Source organism: Balaenoptera acutorostrata, chromosome 6 (assembly GCF_949987535.1).
Source record: "Balaenoptera acutorostrata chromosome 6, mBalAcu1.1, whole genome shotgun sequence".
In the NCBI taxonomy this organism is placed as follows: Eukaryota; Metazoa; Chordata; class Mammalia; order Artiodactyla; family Balaenopteridae; genus Balaenoptera; species Balaenoptera acutorostrata.
The window spans coordinates 112282438-112302433 of NC_080069.1; the positions used below are offsets into that span (position 1 = coordinate 112282438).

The following is a 19996-nucleotide window of genomic DNA, read 5'->3' on the forward strand; positions in this document are numbered from 1 at the left end:
AGTCCAGACTGTGAGTTCCTGAAGAGCAGGAATCTGTACCTTATATAATAATAATAATAACAACAGCAACAAAGCAGGAACAGCAGCCTATGCTACTATTTCTTGAATGCTGAGCTGGGTTCTAAGCACTTTACATTCATTATTCAATTCTCACTAAGCTCTCTGAGAGATAGGTACTGGAATCATCCCCATTTTACAGATGAGGAAACATTTCAGTTTGGTTGAGCTGAAATTCAATCCCTAATATTAATATTGGGTTGGCCAAAAAGTTCGTATGGGTTTTCCGTAAGATGGTATGGAAAAACTTTTTGGCCAACCCAATATTTTAATAACTATAGTTCAATTTGAGTCTTTCTCGCTCTAATCCTATTCATTTTATTTTTCACATTTAAAACATCCCCAGAAGGAGTCTATAGGCTCCCCCAGATGCCAAAGGAGTCCATAAAGGAGCACAATAAAGGTTAAGAACCCCTGCAGAGGCAGATGCCAGGATTCCAGAGGCTGGGTTCTGTCCCGCATTGTCCCATAGAACCCAGAGTTCCTGGCTGGGATGGGGTAAGAGACCCTATACCATCTTCATGCAACAGTGGGGAGTGAATAGAAGTTACTTTATCCCATCCCCACAGCATAAATACATAAATAACATAACTACTTTGATTTCAGCAGTGTGAGCCCGTGTACAACATTCATCATAATAAACAAGGCATCTGTTTCCCCAATTTAAAAAAAACTATTTTTAGCATCCCACGTGCTAATTAGAAAAGCATCAGTTGTTGATCACAAATTAGGACAACAGGAGGGCTTGTAGCAGCCAGCTCTGGATAGAATGCTGGCTGGCTCCGCCCCCAGACAGTCCCTGTTAGATTTGCTTTCTTAGCTTCTGAGCACTGGCTTGGTCCAAGCAGCACTCACATAATATCCCATGTTGTATATGTTGAAGTTTTATATTTTATAAAACTTTTTGAAACTAGAATTTACTGAATTCCAGGCATCCAAACATGTACACTGAATCATAAGCAAGGCAGAGCTCTCTGGATTTCCGAAAACCAGGGCTATTATGGGCGTCAGGGATAAGGTAGTGGGGCCAGTGCTCTCTCCCCAGAGCAGACGGCTAGCTGCCCTCCTGGCCAGCTGGCCAATGCTCAGGGCTGAGCCTCAGGACACCCGGGTGGCAGTCTGGCACTGCCCCAATGGGCTGTATGACCTTCCATAAATTGCAGGCTCTATCTGGGCCTCGGTTTTCTTATCCTCCAAATATGGGGCTGTACTAGATCCAAGTCCAGCCAATAAACAATAACAAAGCACCCACTCTATGCTTGGTACTGCGGGGAATGCAGAGATTATACAAACTCCCTAAGGAGCTGACATTCTAGTCAGGGAGCCAGGCCTGGAAGCAATTAGCTATTATGCACGACAGAGAGATGTAAGTGTGAGTGGCTGAGTGGGGATGGAAGCCCTGTGTTGTGTTCTGGGGCCACAGAGGAAGGACTAAGCCATGGTGTGCGGGCTGTGTAGCAAGGCTTCAAAGAGGAAAAGGCTACGTTCGAAGTGGGCCTCAGAGGGTGAGCAGGAGTCTGGTGGGTGGGGAAGGGCACTTGGGTCGAAGAGCCAGCATCTGCAAATGCAGGGGCTGGAAGGCGAAGACCCCCAATGGAGCCCAGTGTGGACTGTGGAGCTGGGTTTCCAGTCCTGGTCTCTCCATACATCTACTGCTTTGGAGTCTAGAAGGAAGAGTCCTGGGAACCTGTATTTTTAACAAGCTCCCTAAGTGATACTGACATGCATGCAGCAGGTGTTAAGGGTTGAGAAAAAATATGAATGAATGAAATGAATGAATGAATGAATTAAAAAATGAACTTGACCTCAGCCAAGTCCCTTCCTCTCTCCAGATGCCTACCCTTTGTTAAAATAAAGGTGCTGGATCAGCCTGGTGGTTTTCAAACTGTGTTCCAAAAAAACCCCAGAATCTCCCAAAGTCCCTCAGAGACACAGAGAGGAGCTGGAAAGGCTGAGAGAACAGCATTCTGAGCCCCAGCCACCCTTCTCTAGATCGTCTCTCCTTTTATCTCTTTGCTGTTTTGTTTGTAGTAAAGGTTCCTTGGCTTCAAAGAACTTTTAAAACCACTGAATTGGATGATCCCCAAGAATCCCCAAGGAGAAATTTGAAAATTTCTTGAGGGCAGCAACTTATCTTTGGTGACTATTTCTTGAACAAGTACGAACAGAACATAAGGCTGTTTATCAGAAGCAAGTTATTTATTTTATCATTGTATTTTAAAATCTTTTGCTGTGGCCCAGAAATCAATGAGTGGAGAAAAAGGAAATGTGGTATGACAACACAGTGGAATATTATGCAACCTTCAGAAAACGTCGTTGAGGAATAGTTGATACAATGGAAAATGAAGTGAGAAAATCAGATACAAAATTGCACAGACTATGATTTACACTACGGCTTATACATCATAATTACTGGACATGTAGGGCAGTTCCTCAAAAAATTAAACACAGAGTTACCATATGACTCAGCAGTCCTACTTCTGGTTATATACCAAAAGAACTGAAAGCAGGGACTCAAAGAGATACCTGTACACCGATGTTCAAGCAGCATTATTCACAATAGCCAAAAGGATGGAAACGACTCAAATGTCCATCCATGAGTGAATGGATAAACAAATGTGGTCTAGATACACAGTGGAATGTTATTTGGCCTTAAAAAGGGATGAAATTCTGACACACACTTCAATATGGACAAAACTTGAAAACATTATGCTAAGTGAAATAAGCCAGACACAAAAGGACAAATATTCTATGATTTTACTTAGATGAGGTACCTAGAGTAGTTGAATTCATAGAGACAGAAAGTAGAATAGCAGTTACCAGGGGCTGCAAGGAGTGGGAATTGGGAAATTATTTGCTTAATTGGTTTGAGATGATGGAAAAGTTCTGGAGATGGACACTGGTGATGGTTGTCCAACTTGTAAATGTACTCAGTGCTACTGAATTGTACACTCAAAAAGTGTTAAAATGGTTTATGTTCTATTTTACCACAAAAACAAAACCTAGCTTCACGTGGTAAAAGCGGTGAATTCTGTGCAATGAGATTGTGGCAAAGTCATTACTTTATTCTTTCCACTTCTCTGCATTTTTCAAATGTTCTACAATGAGAATACGTTACTTTTAAAACCAGACAAAAAGCAGGGACTTCCCTGGCAGTCCAGTGGTTAAGACTCCACGCTTCCACTGCAGAGGGGACGGGTTCGATCCCTGGCGGAACCCTGCCCGGGGAACTAAGATCCTGCATGCCGAGCGGTGAGGCCCCCCATAAAAAACCAAAAACAAAAAAAACAAAGCCAGATGAAGAGCGATTTAATTAAATAAAACTAGTGGTTCTCTGGTACTTTCCCAAGATGCATTGTTGTCTTTTATGTAAATGTAAGCAATACTTTCTGTACTTAATTAATAAAAGCAGCCAAGTTCAAGGATGCCATCTAAAGAATACACCAAGCTGCTCAGTCAAAATAAACGACAGGCACAGCAGTCCCCCTTTCTAAGGCTAGTTGTTCTTGTCTATATTTAAATAAATTTCAAATAAAAAAGGAACCAAAACAAATCCTCTAACGAGCCTCCCAAGAAGCTGTCTGGCTTGGAAAAGCTCAAACGCAAACTGAAGAGAGAAAGAAAAATGGGGAACAGCTGGTGTTTTTTTAGGACATTAACTCACTGCAGCTGGGAAAGTGACTTTGTCAGTGAATTTCTATCCCTTCTGCTTCTGGAAAACGTTCTCGTGTAGAATGAATTCAGAATCCAGGAGAAGCTCACCATCTGCATTCACTGCAAATCCACTTCCTCCAGCACTTCTCACCCCAGATAAATGTCGAACAAAGATATAAAGACTATTGGTTTGAAGGGCAGCCAATGTGTCTGCCGGCCAGGATGCCCTCTGCCCTGGGCCGCGTGGGTCCACCTTCCTGGTGCCTGGGCCCTCTGCTCCGGGCTGGCTCAAGGGCAGACAGACCAGAAGGTAGCCTCCAAGATGAGCAGGCTGGGGCTGCCCCTGGAGTGGCCCTTCCCTGGCTATGTGACCTTAGGCAGTGTCCTTTAGAGATTCAGTGTCCTTCCCCAGCCAATGGGCAGAAGGGCCCCCACCTTGCAGGGTTGCTGGGAGGGTTAAGCAGTGCTGCTTGTGTGGAGTGTCTACTGAGACGCTGGATGCACAACAGGTGTTCCCAAGCTTCCTCCTTTATTTCCTATAAGTTCACTGTCCAAGACACATATGTGTCTTGGTGGGGCATTGGTACCATATGTGATTAATGTGGATTATAGGATTACAGTCAAATGATGGGGTGGAGAGAGGCTCCTTCAGACCTGGGGCCCAGGGCCGGCCCTGGAGGAGACACAGGAGGGGAACCAGCAGTCCCGCTGCCCTGGGTCTCCCTCCCACATTGACTGGCCAGCACGGAGCCCTTTCACAAGAAGTCTGTGTGGGGTCCACAGAGCAGGTAGGTGGGCTCCCTATTACAAATGGAGAAACAGGGGCTCAAAGAGGCCAACTGTCTTAGTCAAGGTCCCACAGTTCGTAAACAGCCAGTCTGAGGGTTTTCTAAAATTCCCTTGGAGTGAAAGCAGAGGGGGGTGGGTCCCAGTACTTTCAGCTCTGCCACTGACTCACTTGTTTAGTTAGTTGTTTATCTTCTGTCTCTTTCCTTTAAAAAAGTTTTAAAGAACTTGGGGGTGGGGGAAGAGAAAGATTCTCTGGGGCACTAACCTAGATCCGTCTCCAATCTCTGGGCTTCGGTTTTTTCATTTATAAAATGAGGCACTTCCTGCCTCGGGACCTTTGTACGTGCTCTTCCCTCTGCCTGGGACACCTTTTCCCACCCCCGTCACACCCACCCGTTTACCCCCTCCCTCCCTGTCCTTTAAGTCTCAGCTCCAATGTCACTTCCTAAGGGAAGAGTCTTATTCTCCTTGTAGCTTCCCGTTCTTTTCCTTGAGGGCAGTGAACACTCGTTGGACATACATGCATGATTATTTGATTAATATCCACCTCCCCACCAGATGGAAAGTTCCTTGTTAATCAGCATCAGGCTAAGAGGTGGCATTCAATGGTATTTGTTGTACGTTGATTCAAAAAACAGTTCTCCTCAGGGCTCTGCCAGCAGCCAGCTCTAGGATCTTAAGAAAGTACTCTAAAAAGAGGGGATATATGTATTATATATGTATAACTGAGTCACTTTGCTGTACAGCAGAAACACAACATTGTAAATCAACTGTAATCCAATAAAAATTAATTTAAAAAATTATATTTGATTGCCCAAAAAGTTCATTTGTGTTTTTCTGTAAGATGTTATGGAAAAACCCAAACGAACCTTTTGGCCAACCCAATAGTTTCTTAAGCGGCCCAAATTTTCAACAATAAAGTAATTACTAAATATATTATGAAAACATTTATCCAATAAAGCATTACACAGTTAAAAAAAAAAAAGAAAGTACTCTTCCATCCCCGCCCACCTCCACCCCAGTCTCACGTTCTCACCTAAGCAACCTGGAGAGGTGAACTGGGGCACCGACTAAATAGATCTCTGCCAGCTCAGCTCATATATTCTATGATTGCATTGTCTCAAAAAGAAAAAACAAAACAAAACAAAAAAACCTAAGCCAAACCAAACCCTAAAACCAAAAACCAAAAGCCAGGGTGATTCCAGCATCCTCTATGACCTAGGCCAGGTTCTTACATCTGGGGGGCCTCAGTGTCTCTATCTACAAAATGAAGCATTTAGGCAAAATCTTCCAGCTCTTTCCACTTCCAACTATTCTAATTCCCGAAAGGAAGGCCCCGCCCTCCCCTTGCCCTTCACCACGGACTCTACCTCAATCCAGGCTCACAAACAGGAAATGTGACATCCAGGAGCGGATGGGCCGCTTGTTTCTCTACAGCATGGGGGGCTGGCGGGGGAGCAAAGAGTCTCTGAACTTTTCCAACTAACGCCGGGACTCCCTGCCCAAGACCTTTCTCAAGCAGTGTAGGCAGAGGGCACTGTTGGGGTCTGGCTGGGCCTCCCATGCCCTCCCCACCCCGGCGTATCCACAGGGGGCCCCTGCAGCACAGAACCAGCAGATGAGCCCTCTTGGCGATGTTACCTCGTAATTGTTACTCTGATGCTTGACCCAAGGTGGTAAAACCTCAGGACAGAGCCGAAGGTGGCGTGTAGGACTCCTGGGCTTCAGCGCAGGCCCTGTGGGACCTTAGGGAAGTCCCCACCCCTCTCTGGGCCTGGGTTTCCCCATCCATTGAGGGAGAGGGCTGGATTGGGGGCTATGCCAGCTCCCTGCTTGCTCTGACATCTTCTGTATGAAGGCAGTGCGCGGCCCTGATGAAGGGCCCCATCATCTCACCCGTATCTGAGTCCCAGATCTCTCCCCTACCATGTGGCCCTGGGAAATTGCTAAATCTTTCTGTGCTTCCTTGCCTCATTTATAAAACGGCTTTCTGGGTGATGAAAAGGCAGGGCTCCTGTAAAGCTACTAGAACAGCGTCTGGAGTAAGTGCCCAATAAGCGTGAGTTGTCCCTGTTTGATGAAATCTCTGGTTTCTGAATCGTTCCCCTTCCCAGTTTGCCGACTGTAGAAGGGGCAGGCAGAACCCAGAGAGCCCTACTTGCCCGGAGTGGCAGTCCACATCCAAGCCCCATCCCTCAGGGAAAGCAAATCTGAATCTCAGTGTGAGCCAAGCACCGTAGGAAAAGGGAACCCTGCAGGGAAAGGCAGAAAAACCTACGGTGCTGCCCCAGAGCCGATGGACTGGGGGCATTGGCTGCTCCCTGGGGTTGCTGGGCACCAGAGAAGGCCTCCAGCTGCACCCAGAGTCAGTAGTAGAGGGAGGGTCCCGGCCCATCTCCACCCTGCCCTGGAGGGGGACGACATTGTGGAGGAGGGCAGTGAGATGCAGAAGAAGATGCAGATTGGGTTTATCTGTTCCTACTTCTGCCCGGAACCTCCCAGGGAAGAGGAGGCTGGATTCAGTCACCTCAGCCTCAAGGGTAACAGGGAACAGAGAAGGGGTGAGGATGACTCCCTCGGACAGCGCAGCGCTGGTGGCCTCTCCCCTGGGGACATGGAGGTGTGGGCCTCACCATCTCCCTCCACTCCTCAGGGACCCAGGGAGGGTCCTGAACCCCACCTGGCCTCAGTGTTCTCACCTGCAAAGGGAGGAGACGCCAACACCGGTTTCCACCAGCCGCTGTGAGTCTCAAAGTGGGGCTGCAGACAGATGCTGTTTGTTCCTCCACAAGAGGGACAGAAATTGAGAGTAATTCACGTTTACGGTATTTTACCAAAGGACCGGTCAACGGGAGACCAGAAATAAAGGAAGAAAGAAGGGACCGGTCTTTTACCTCACTGTCCTAAGATGTAAAGCATGACGCAGGAGACACGTAGGGTCCCTGTTCTGCCTCCCTCCTAGGGCTGCCCCACTTGGCTCCAGTGGGCTCTGTGTTCCAGGTGGAGCTATGGGCGCCCATCCTGCTGGAACGACTCACCCAGGCAGACTTCCCTCCTTCACCCTAGAGCATTTCACCGAGCTGCAAATGCCACAGGCCTCAAAATATCTGCTGCCCCTGAACAGGCAAGGCCTGGCTCTCTCTCTGCACAGCCCAGAAGGCTGGGCTGGATGGGGCCAGTCATGGCAGCTGAAGGGAAGCCATGTTGCACTCAGTGTTGAAAGCTGTCCTTGGAGGAAAAGAATAAAACCGACGGGGCTTCCCTGGTGGTGCAGTGGTTGAGAATCTACCTGCCAAAGCAGGGGACACGGGTTCGAGCCCTGGTCTGGGAAGATCCCACATGCCACGGAGCAACTGGGCCCGTGAGCCACAACTACTGAGCCTGCGCGTCTGGAGCCTGTGCCCCGCAACGGGAGGGGCCGCGATAGTGAAAGGCCCGCGCACCGCGATGAAGAGCGGCCCCCGCACCGCGATGAAGAGTGGCCCCCACTTGCCGCAACTAGAGAAAGCCCTCACACGAAAGAAAAAAAAAAAAAAAAAAAAAAAACCGACGGTCCTAACAACCAGTGCACTGGCTTTTCCCCTGGAGGATGCTCAGTTGAGAATCCCTGTTTGGCTGCACTGTGGGGAAGGGACGCCTTTATCAGGTACAGAGACTTTTTATAGCTGAAGGGAACCCTAGGGGTCTCTGCTCAAACTCTTTTCTTTTACAGATGAAGAGGCTCAAGGAAACATGCACCCTTTTGGGATTAACATACACACACTGCTGTATGTAAAACAGAAAACCGACAAGGACCTGCTGAATAGCACAGGGAACTATATGCAGTATCTTGCAACAACTTATAAGGAAAAAGAACATATATATATATCTGAATCACTTTGCTGTACACCTGAAACTAACACAATTGTAAATCAACTATACTTCAATTAAAAAAAAAAAAAAAGATGCACTTCATAGCAGAGGCAGGATTTGAACCCTCAAAGGGTCCTAGCCCTATCTCTGCTCCTGCAGTTGATCCATGGTTATTGAGGGTCAACTACACACATGCAGTGTTCTAAGCACTGGGGATTTGGCGACGAACCACCCAGGAAAGTCTTCTGCTCTCACAGAACTCACATTCTAGTTGGTAAACAAATACACAAAATCAATAATTATAATTAACAAGTCATTGAAGACATAATTTCAGGTGGGGAAAAGGGTAATAAAGCCAATAAAAAAGCTGGCATGTTAGAGGCTGCCTGAGGGTAGGGGAAGCTGCTGTTTGGGGAGATGGCCTACTTTCACTGGGTCCTCTGGGGTCCCCAAGGACCTCCCAAGCCAGTTGCATCCTGGAGCTGGCTCATGCTGGCTTGCAAGAGCCTGTTGTTAAATCTTCAGGAACTTGGCGAGCAAGTTGTTAAACACAGCCATTATTAAAAATTAAATTCTATAAACTCACAACTAAGTGAATTACAGTAAGATCAAAGGTAATCATCAAAACTCATCACTTCCTAATTGTTTTACTACATGCTGTACCCTTGAGGTTATTTACGTCTGCTGTAGCTAGACATAGTGGAAAGTACTCTACAGCAGCATGCTCCCAGTTCCTCCAGTGGTGGCTTGAAACTGGTCACAGTGGAAATATTTATACTATGGGAATTGGCAAATACCATGTATCAGGGCTTTCTTTTTTCTTTTTTTTGGCCTGGCCATGTGGCTTGCAGGAATCTTAGTTCCCTGACCAGGGATCAAACCTGTGCCCCCTGCAGTGGAAGCGTAGAGTCCTAACCATGGGACCACCAGGGAAGTCCCTGGGCTGGTCATGAAACATTTACCAGCATACCATGGGCTCCAGCTCTAATCCAGGCCTTCTGTGTTTGTGGGAGTCTGTTTTTCTGGGGAGAGTGTGTGGTGGTACGGCCCAACCCTCCTGGGGCTGTGTGTGAGCGCGGTGGCTACAGTCCTGTGGCCATGAACTTCCTTCTTCCTTTTTTAAGGTTTCCACAGCGAGGAAGCGAGTCTGGGATCTCTAAACAGATCTGTCAATTCCTGCAAAAGAACTGCTCTCTTCAACAGTATTTAACGAGGGTCTGTAAGATGGTGATTCATTCATTCCTCTGGTTTATTTTTGATAAGTTAAATCCTATCCTAAGTATACTGGGGAGGTAAAAATTTAAAGGAACACCCTGCAGAGAATCTGTTTGTGTAAATGTGTGTGGTCACTTCTGAATTCCTCTAGATTTTCGTACGTTGGGTTTCTTCCTTCGAGAACATAACTGTTCTGATAACGGCGGAGTGAAGTTACTATTCTACCAATAATAATGATAACAGTAGCTGCCATTTACTAGCACCATGTCAGGCACTAGACACATAGGTTATCTCTTACATCCACACCAACCCATTTTACACATGAGAATGTTGAGGTTCAGGGGTTCAATAACTTGACTAAGGCCAGGCTGCCCCTCTGGAAGTTCCCCAGAACACTTTTCCCTCCCATAGCTGTGGTCCTGTGACTCTCCTTAGACCTGCAGGATTCTGTGACACTACTAGACCCCCTATCTCTGGTGACTTTGGAGGATTTTGTGACTTCTCAGCTTAGCGTCAGGAACCCTCTTCCACCACCAGAGGAGAACGAACCAAACACTTGCCCTGGTCATTCATCTGCACCTGGAATGCAGGAGAGTGGCCCAGGCCTGGTCACTTAGCAGCTTTGCGTCATAAAGAAGTAGCGCTAAGGTTCAGATGGCAGTGAAATGTTAGCAGCTCCAGTGGCAGCAAAAGCTACAATTAGCTCCTGTTGGGAGACCCTCACTGTGCTGTCTGATGTCCAACCTCTACTGGTTCTGCGCAGCTTGCTTTTCCAGCTTCCCCAGGGATACTGTGAGCAACAACAAAAAATTCTTCCCATGTATGCCTCCTCTGCCTCAGTGAGCTATAATTTCCCTTGGCTGCTTGCAGCCATGACTTCTGACCGGTACCTCTTCTCAGGTGCTTCTTAACATACCAGCCGCAAACGTTTACTAAGCCTTTTCATGCCAGGGAATGAATTCCTAAGCACTCAATTTGCACATGAGAATATTAATTCCCCCTTCCTCTGCACAGCTCTGGTTAACATATGAAAATAGAGTTTGCGATAAAAATACCAATCTACAGACAACCATCGATCAACCGAGAGCAAATCCAGACCCAGTCCCTGCTCTCCGGGAGCCATATTGCCCTTAAAGAAAACCCCGCCCTTGATTTTGCAAAGTGTCTTGTCGTTCCCCACGGATGCCAGGCAAGTTCCTCTCAGAGACAGCTGGCCGGCCACTTGAGGGCTCGTGGTTTCCCTGACGGAGGAGAAAGGACAGCTGCGCTTCTGCACGCAGATGTGACCAAACACAACCTCACCCCGCTGGGCAGCTGACCCATTGCCCCAGGCTCGCTCCCTCCTCGGTGTCGCTCCAGACACCAGGGCCATCTGGATTCTGTAACAGCCATGGGGAAGATCAGGATGATTGCTTCTCAGAGCCTCTTCCCTGTGCCTGAAATACTCTTCTCTCTTCAGCCTCTAACTCCTGCAGGCTGCAGTTTGAAGGTCACTTCCTCAGGGAAGCCCTTCCTGACTACTTGCCCCAACAGCTACAGGCCCCTGTGACCCTCCACCCTGTACTTCTCCTTCTTGGCTCTCTCTGTGCACTTGGTTGTTTAATGACTGTCTCCCAAGCTAAATTCTACCTCTGCACAGGCAGGGATTGTCCCTCTCTGTTCACTGCTAATCTCAGGTGTCTAGCAGGGCACATAGCAGACGCTCAATAAATTCTGGATGCTTTAACAATGAGTGAATGAAGTTCTGGCAGCTCAATGAATGTTGAATGAATATGTGATTCAAAGCACGAGTCTTGGCAAGAGGTGTATCTTTTAGAACCACAGTTCCTGGTACCCAAACTCACAAATGGGGGCTCAAAACTTGATCCCTCTGCCCAAAGCAGCTGCTTCTCCCTCGCACATTTTTAGTTTGAATGTTCATTTCCTGTCGGTTTGGACTTGTCTGCGTTTTGTTTAACAGCAGATATTGCTCAGAGAGAAGTTTGCCAGATCATAGCCTTGTATCATTTTGTTGACAGAGAAACTGAGGCTCCGACAGCCCCTGCTGCTGGCAGCACCAACTTCAGTGGGGCGAGGGCAGCTCACCTTCAGCCCAAAGCTCTTTTTAGTGTCCCTCCCACCCCCCCATATGGGGCCAAGTCCAGGGCACGTGAAGCAAGTCTACAGAAGACAAGAACACCCAGACTGGGATGGAGTTTGAAACTTTTATTAAGAACTAATCATAAGGGACTTCCCTGGTGGTCCAGACTCCGCGCTCCCAATGCAGGGGGCCCGGGTTCGATCCCTGGTCGGGGAACTAGATCCCACACGCATGCCGCAGCTAAGACTTCGCACGCTGCCACTAAGAGTCTGCATGCCACAGCTAAGACCCGGCACAGCCAAATAAATAAATAAATAAAACTAATTACAAGACCTTACCTCTCTCCAACCTCTTGCAGCTGCTACTTTTCACTCTCTCTGGCTAATTTCGGGCTGAGCCAGGCAGGAGCCCTCAGCTGGGCTGGGCATGGATCTGTACCCCAGCACCCTGGCCCCCCTTCAGAATCACCTTCACTCCCCCTGCCTGCAGCCCACCAGAGTCTCCAAGCCAAACTAGGTTTGGAGTCAAGATTGGGCTTTCATGCCTCAGTTCTGCCACTTCGTTCTTGAGAGACTTTGGCCAAAAGATCAAAACTCTAAGCCTCAGTTTCCCCACATGTAAAATGGGGAATAATTCCTGCTTTGCCGATTTCACAGGGTTTCTGTGAGCCTCAAGCAAGGTGGATATACGATCTCACTTGTCTAACTGTCCACTAGTGTAGGGACCCTCTAGTAAGAACAACTCTACAGTATTTTTCCGTTCCCTCCAGGGTCTTGCGATAAACCCACAGCCAGCCGACCTCTTCCAGGGCCCAATCCTCTATCCATCCTCTCAGCCATGCAACCCTCTTGACCACATCCTTCTAGAAATCCTTTCTCCCTCTGCCTTCCCAGATGTGCTCCTTCTGTCTCAGATCACTCACTCTTCAGTTAGGACCTGGCCCAAGCAGCAGCCCCATGCTTTCTCCTGCCCTTCACATCTGCCCACCACACACGGCCTGAGACAGGCACTGCAGGAAGGACAGGCCCTACACCAGCTCCCTGGAGAACGCCTGGGTGCGGTTTCCCCCGGGACACAAAACGTAAGCACACTGCCTCGGGTCCCCACCCTGCTGCCCTCGCCACCTTTCCTTGAGGAGACTCTGTTTGGCAATAAAGCCAGAGCCCAAGTCCTGGCAAGAGCTGCAGCCTGACCGTAGGCAGCTGAGGCCTGTGGCCTCCACGCCAGGGTTGAGACAAGGTGAGCAGATTAGTTCCTTGGCTGGAGATTTCGATGACATATTTTTACTTCCCCTTTTTAGAACGGCAAGGACTTTATTTATTTAGATTTTTTTTGATGTGGACCATTTTCAAAGTCTTTATTGAATTTGTTACAGTATTGCTTCTGTTTTTTTTTTTTTTTTTCTTATTGCTTCTGTTTTATGTTTTGGTTTTTTGGCCGTGAGGCATGTGGGATCTTAGCTCCCCAACCAGGGATCACACCCGCACCCTCTGCATTGGAAGGCGAAGTCTTAACCACTGGACTGCCAGGGAAGTCCCTGCAAGGACTTTTATAAATAATTCTGAGTTAAGTATACTAAATGATGACCCCTTTGCCGTCAGTCCACAGTCCAAATGTACATTACTTTTTGATTTCCCAGACTGGCCTACATGTCCTCCCTCTCACAGGACTGAGGGTGAAGCTTTTATCAGCAGACCTTTCAGCCCAGGCTGAGAGGGGAGGTATTTTGCCCTGGGTCTGACAGGCATTAAGGGTGCAAACTCAGGCAGTGGGCCTCCAGAGGCCACTCTTAGCCAGCAGCGTGGGTCAGGTAAAGGGCACTGTGGTCATGTGCACAGTGTGCTCCAGCAGCTTATAGTCAAGGAGTGGAGGAATGATGACATGCGACAGAAGGTATCTGGGTTGTGTACTGCAGGATGCCCAGAGACCTGGGGGGAGGAAGGGGAATGCCTAATTCATGGGGGGCAGGATGAAGAGATTGCCATCTCAGAGAGGGTGATGGCTAAGCTGGGTCTTGAGGGATGAGTGGGAGTCTGTGAGTAGGTTTGTGGGGCTCTTGAAGGATGAGTAGGAGTCTGTGAGTGGGCTTGCAGGGGAGGCGGGGAGGGTGTTCTAAGCAGAGGGAGCAGCATGGGGAAAAGCCCAGAGCGGGTTTCAGGAATTGCAGTCATTCCCTCAGGCTGGAGCAGAAGTTCCAAGGGGTGGGGTGGTGAGGGATGAGAATTTCAAAGACCTTGGATGTCACCTAAAGGGATATGTGCTTTATCCTGAGAGCAGAGGGGAGCCTTGGAAAGATGGAAAATGCCAATCAGTTTGGTGTCTAGAAAGTGGACTTGGGCTGCAGGGAGAGGGTGTGCGGGAGGGTGCGAGTCTGGAGCAGAGAACAGGGAGCACACAGCAGCAGGGTCCGGGTTGAAAGAGCTGCATGCCAACTCAGCAGGGGCAGTTGGGTTGGGGGCGGTGGGGGGGGGGATGATGATGCTTAGAGGGATATAGAGACTTGAAAGGCCATTGCCATGCTGGAGGAAAGGGGAACAATGGTACCAAAGAGCAGTGTGATGGGGATTAGTTTGGAGAGATAAAGATAGGTGGGGACCTGTGTGAGGGAGTTTCTAACAAATATATGTGGTCAACTGGATTGCTGTTCCCAAGTATCCACTCCAGGCCAATAGGTAGAGGACATATATCTCTGTCCCATTGACTTTGGACTTGGTCATGACTGGCTTTGACCAAAGGAATATGGGTAGAAGTGATCATGAGCCAGTTCAGAGACTTTAAGAAGCATCACATCATCTCTTTCTTCCTCCAGCTCTCACCATAAAATAACATATACCAGGTAGAAGCAGCAGCTTCAGCCTGGGTCCTGGGAGGAGAAGATACAGGGAGCAGATATTCTGTCTGGCTGACACCCAGAGCAGATCTACAAAACCATGCAGTTGCAACTGCCCTCCAGTTGATGTGTAGTGTGAGTAATAAATAAACCTTTTTGGTCATAAACTACGAGTTGGGGGGATGTTTGTTATACAGCAAAAGCTAACTGATATACACTATGTATATGAGATGAGAAGGAAGCAGGTGGTGAAGAACCTCACACCTCATAATTAGGAGTTGTCCACATGGAGAGTCAAGAGAGAATGTTGTAGTTGATGAAGCTTCTCCATCTTTTTTCAAAGCCAACCCTCCCCACTCCCTCCTACTCCTCCCAGCACCTTGCTGTATTGGCCACCCCTTCCCTCTCCTGGACTAAATCCTTCACCTGAGCCTATATCTCACTTATCTTTTCCATCCTAAAATCCTTTTCTTCACTGTCTTCCTCCAACTAGAGCTCAATCCTTCCTCTGACTTTCTCAAACAAACTTCTTCAAAGGGTTGACTCTACTCACCATCTCCAGTTCTTTCTCTTTCACCTACCAGCAACCTAGCTTACCTGCCCTCCACTCCACCAAAACCACTCGCAGTATATTTCAGTAACCACTCGCAGTATATTTCAGTAATCTCCTAATTGCCCAGTGCAATCCAGTCCTTATCTTCCTAGACTGCTCCACACCATTTAGCTTGGAACTAAATTCAGTATCTCCCTGCCCAACCTCAGACATTCCTCTTTCCATGTTCTCTCAGCTAGTGGCACCATCCAATGACCCACGACAAAAAGCCAACAGGAGATAATGAATTCTGTTCTGGATTTGTCCAGTCTGCAGTGCCTTTGAGACATCCAAGAAGAGATACCCAAAAGGCAGTTAAAACATGTGACTTGGGAGCCTACAACAGAGATCTGAACTGGAGATAAAGATGATTGCTATACAGGTAGCATTTAAAGCCATGAGCATGAGTCAGCTTGTGTATTTATAGAGTACAAGAACCAGATCTTTAGATCTCAGTTGATATATAGAGAGCTCTCCCGAGCTCATAAATTCCTGTTCCTAAGGTCACAATTCCAGCCACCATTTGGTTCCTTCCCTCCGGAGTCATGGTCATTGTGGCCTCCACACCACCATCTTATTTCATATTCTTTGCCCCAATCATGTTGTGTTGCTCAAGAACTCTTATAATTCCATCATAAAAACAGAAGGTATAAGACACCATTACCCAGGCACTAAAATGGCTAAAACAAAAAAGACAGACAATACCAAATATTGTCAAGGATGTGGAATAATTATATCTTATACATTGCTGTGGGGATGTAAAATGCTATACTCTATGACCCAACAATTTCACTTCTAAGTGATAACAAATGACCACAAAAGATTTCTACGAGAAATAATAGCCCAGGGACTTCCCTGGTGGCACAGTGGTTAAGAATCCGCCTGCCAATGCAGGGGACACGGGTTTGATCCCTGGTCTGGGAAGATCCCACATGCCGCGGAGCAACTAAGCCCGTGCGCTACGACTACTGACCCTGTGTGTCTAGAGCCCGTGCTCCGCAACAAGAGAAGACACTGCAGCGAGAAGCCTCAATGAAGAGTAGTCCCTGCTCGACAAAACTAGAGAAAGCCTGCACGCAGCAACGAAGACCCAGTGCAGCCAAAGATAAAAAAGAAAGAAAGAAAGAAATAATAGCCCAGATTGGATATAACCCAAATATTCATCAACAGGAGAATAAATATGCAAATGATAGTATATCCATAAAATGGAATACTACTCAGCACTAAAAAGGAACAAACTACTCATATACACAATAACACAGGTGAATTTAACAAACATCACGTTGAGTGAAATAAGCCAGACGTGAAAGAGACACATAGTATGATTCCATTTATGTGAAGTCCAGGAGCAGGCAAAATTAATCAATGGTGAGGAAAATCAGAAAATGGTTGCTTGGAAGGGCAGAAGGAAAATTCATTGGAAATGGGAACTTTCTAAGATGATGCAAATATTTCATATCTCATTTTGGGTGGTGGTTACATAGGTGCAAACAACTTTCAAAACTTGTTGAACCCAATACTTACCATCTGTGGATTTTATCATATGGAAATTATACTTCAGTTAAAAATTAGGAAAAGAGGGCTTCCCTGGTGGCGCAGTGGTTGAGAATCTGCCTGCCAATGCAGGGGACATGGGTTCGAGCCCTGGTCTGGGAAGATCCCACATGCCGCGGAGCAACTGGGCCCGTGAGCCACAACTACTGAGCCTGCACGTCTGGAGCCTGTGCTCCACAACAAGAGAGGCCGCGACAGTGAGAGGCCCGCGCACCGCGATGAAGAGTGGCCCTCGTTTGCTGCAACTAGAGGAAGCCCTCGCACAGAAACGAAGACCCAACACAGCCAAAAATAAATTAAAAAAAAAAAAAAATTAGGAAAAGAATAATTCTAAAGTGTCTAGAAAATAAAAGCTAAAATAAAGACAATGTACAGGGCAGAAAACACATTCAGTTCAAATATATCAATAATTATATTTACGTTGTGAATGTACCTACATTAATGTCCAGCCTCCCCCTTAACCCAGCCCCCCTTTCAGCCATTCTCCCCTCACTGTTGCCCCCATTTCAATGACATCTGTCCATTAGCCGTTTTCTAGCCATCATGAGAGATGATGTAATGCAAAGAGCAGAAGCCTTAGAGCCAGACAGAGCTGCTTTCAAATCCCGGCTGCAATTTAGGAGCTGAGTGCCCACGAGCAAGTTACTTGGCCTCTCTGCACCTTCATTTCCCCAACTATAAAGGAGGTTGATGATACTTGTTGGGCTGGGCTAAGAAAGGGGCAGTGTGCTGATTAGTTTCTGGGGAACCTAATTCTTTTGACCTCAGCCTGTGAAACTAACTTGCATGTGAAAGGCCCACTGAAGGCCTGGAAAAGCTCAGAGAATGAGACTCCTGGGCTTCTTCTCCCTCAAGGGTAGGGAGGTGGCCCCGGGGCCCTGGAGTGAGGGTCTAGGCTGGTTGATGCTAAGAGGTGAGCCGGTGGCTCAGAGCCACCAGGGCCAGGAAAAGGCGTTGCTGACCTAGGACTAAGGAGACAGGTTTCCTGGCTAGGCGTGGCCACTGGCAGATCTTGCCCAAATCACTCTGCACACCTCTAGATTTAGTTTCTCCACCAAAGATGGCCAGATCAGACTGGATCTGAAGAATCTGATACCAAAAACAGCCTCTGGGGTTTCCTAATATATAGAAGAGGCAAAGGCAGAACTGAACCGGTTCTGTCTGAAAGAGGGAAGGGAAGGACCAGAGCCCTGCCGCCTAGGCTCCCCTCCCCCACCATGGTGCCCCTTGAGCCAGGACCCTAGGCTTCTGAGGAGCAAAGTTTGAAATCTCCCTGACCAGGTAAACCCTAGGGACTTTTCCAGCGCTGTCTTATTCAGTCATTGCGCACCTGTTACATGTAACAATAACTGGGAATCTGCACCTGCCCCCCAGCCTGGTAGGGGAGGCAAGGTACACCCAGAATTCACTCCGAGCAAGGTAGAAAGTGCTGAGTGTAGCCAAAGAAGCGCAGAAGTACAACAGAATATCCACATCCTTCTCCTACGTACACACGCGCGCGCGCCCACACACACGCACATACACAGCCCCTTGCCACTTGGCATTTCCTTACTCACTGCAGTATCTCTATTTCGTGGTTATGGAAACTGAGGCTCTCCCTGGGAAAGGGTTTCCCAGCTAGGAGGCAGCGAGGCCAGGGCTCCCCCAACCCTCACCCCGTACTTCCTGTCCCCTGAGACCCACCTATTTCTAAGTAAATGAAGGAGGCAGCAAGGCCTGCTCAGCGGCCAGAAGGAACGCAAACGACAAGCAGAGCTACAAACGCAGCCGCCGGGGTCTCGGGTCTCTCCTGGGGGAGGAGCGCGCTCGCTGACAGCCTCCGCGCCTCCCTCCCTCCCTGGCCCGCGGGAAGATTGGGGAATCTCAAGTCGCTCTGCTTTCTCTCTTCGCGCGCTGACATTTTTTTCCACTTTACTGTTTCTTGGACGCCTTTCAAGAGTTTGTGCAATCATTCTGTTTAGCTGTTTTTCTGCCATTTTCAAACGCAGAGTGGTGTCCCTTTGAGTGGGAACGTGGTGGTTTGAAGACCTGAAGGGCCCCCTTCGCCTCCCATCACCCCGATGCAGCAGGCCTCGTAGCTGCCAAAGTTACAACGTTTGAAACTTTCCCAGTGCTGGGCGTTGGGTTGACCCTCGTCTCTCTGAGCTCCCCGACCTCTCCCGCTCCGTGCCCCGGCTCTCGGGGGTTCCTGCGCCCCTCACTTCACCCTCCCAGGCTCCCCCTTCCCGGAGGCATCGTCTTCCCATCTGGTCCTGGGCTATGGAGCCCTTCCCCCATCCTGCTCCATACACGGGGGCAGAACCCTCTCTCCTTTCGAGACTTCCTCGGTGGTCCAGCCCCGAGCCCCCTGAGCCTGCCCTCTCCCGCCTCCACCTCGCGAACCCCGTGGGAAGCCCACCCCGCGGCCCTTCCGGCCGGAGTCTGGAAGGCTGGGCAGAGGCAGCGACAGGGACAGGATGGGAACAGAGACGGGGTCGGAGTTGGGCGCAGTGGTAGCGACAAGAACAAAAGCGGGGACACAGGCAGGGCAGCAACAGGGCAGGGCCGGCGCGGTGGTCCGTCCTCTCCCCGCGCCGCCCTCACTCGGCGCCCGCCGCCCCGGGCCGGGCCGGGCTCGCGGCCTCTGGGGGGCTCGGGCGGCGCCCCGCGGGACCCACCTGATCCGCAGAAGCTGGGCGCGCTCGGGGCTGGCCTGCGCCTCGGCTCCCGGCCCCGGCGTCGTCCTCGGCTGCCCGAACAGTCGGCGCGCTGCCTCTGCCCGAGCCCGGCTGGGCGTGCCGGGGCGGGGTGTGCCGCCTGCGCTCGGGCCGGCCGGCCGCCGGGCGCTCCTCCGGGGCGGCGGGCAGCGCGCGGCGGGCAGGGGCGCGAGGAAGCGGGTGGGCGCTGGGCAGCGGGCGGCGCGCTCCCCGCTCGGCCCGGCCCGCGGCTGTTTGTGCACAGAGGGTCCCGCCCCGGACACCGCGGCTGGGAGGCCGGGCGCGCGAGTGCGCGACTGCCGGTGTGCGTGTGTGTCTGGTGGCGGGGAGGCGCAGGGGGTGTTTGTTTCATTTTCACTCAGGCAGAAAAAAGCCTGAAACCAGCAAAAAAAGAAAAGAAAATCCCTGGTGACGGTGGCTGGGCCTCTTTGCCTTCCCGGGCTTGCACGTGGTGGGGGAGGGGTGGCGGGGACCCGGAGCATCGGAGGGCGGGGTGGGGTCTGTCTCCCCGTACCGCAGGGAGGGGCCCCGGTGCCCTGGCGCCCGGCCAAACACGTGGGGAGCGGAGAGCCTGGGAGGTCTGATCCACCATTTGTTTCCTGGGGAAGGAAGGGCGCAGAGGTAGACAGCGACAGGCCTGCGGGCTGGAGCTGCTCTCGCGGGAGCCCCCCACCCCC

The 19996-nt window shown here is 49.5% G+C and overlaps 1 protein-coding gene across 2 annotated transcripts in view; it reads right to left on the reverse strand.

Annotated features, from left to right (window-relative positions):
• The window catches only part of GGTA1 (glycoprotein alpha-galactosyltransferase 1 (inactive)), a 65561-nt gene extending 45867 nt beyond the window's left edge, over positions 1-19694 (reverse strand). The window contains exon 1 of one of the 2 annotated variants that reach the window (XM_057548259.1): positions 19281-19694. In XM_057548259.1, the coding sequence (XP_057404242.1) occupies positions 19281-19671 (391 nt within the window). In that variant the 5' untranslated portion in view covers positions 19672-19694. The remainder of the gene's footprint in view (positions 1-19280) is intronic. The other variant, XM_057548260.1, reaches the window with a different exon arrangement.
• Between the last annotated feature and the right edge of the window lie 302 nt (positions 19695-19996).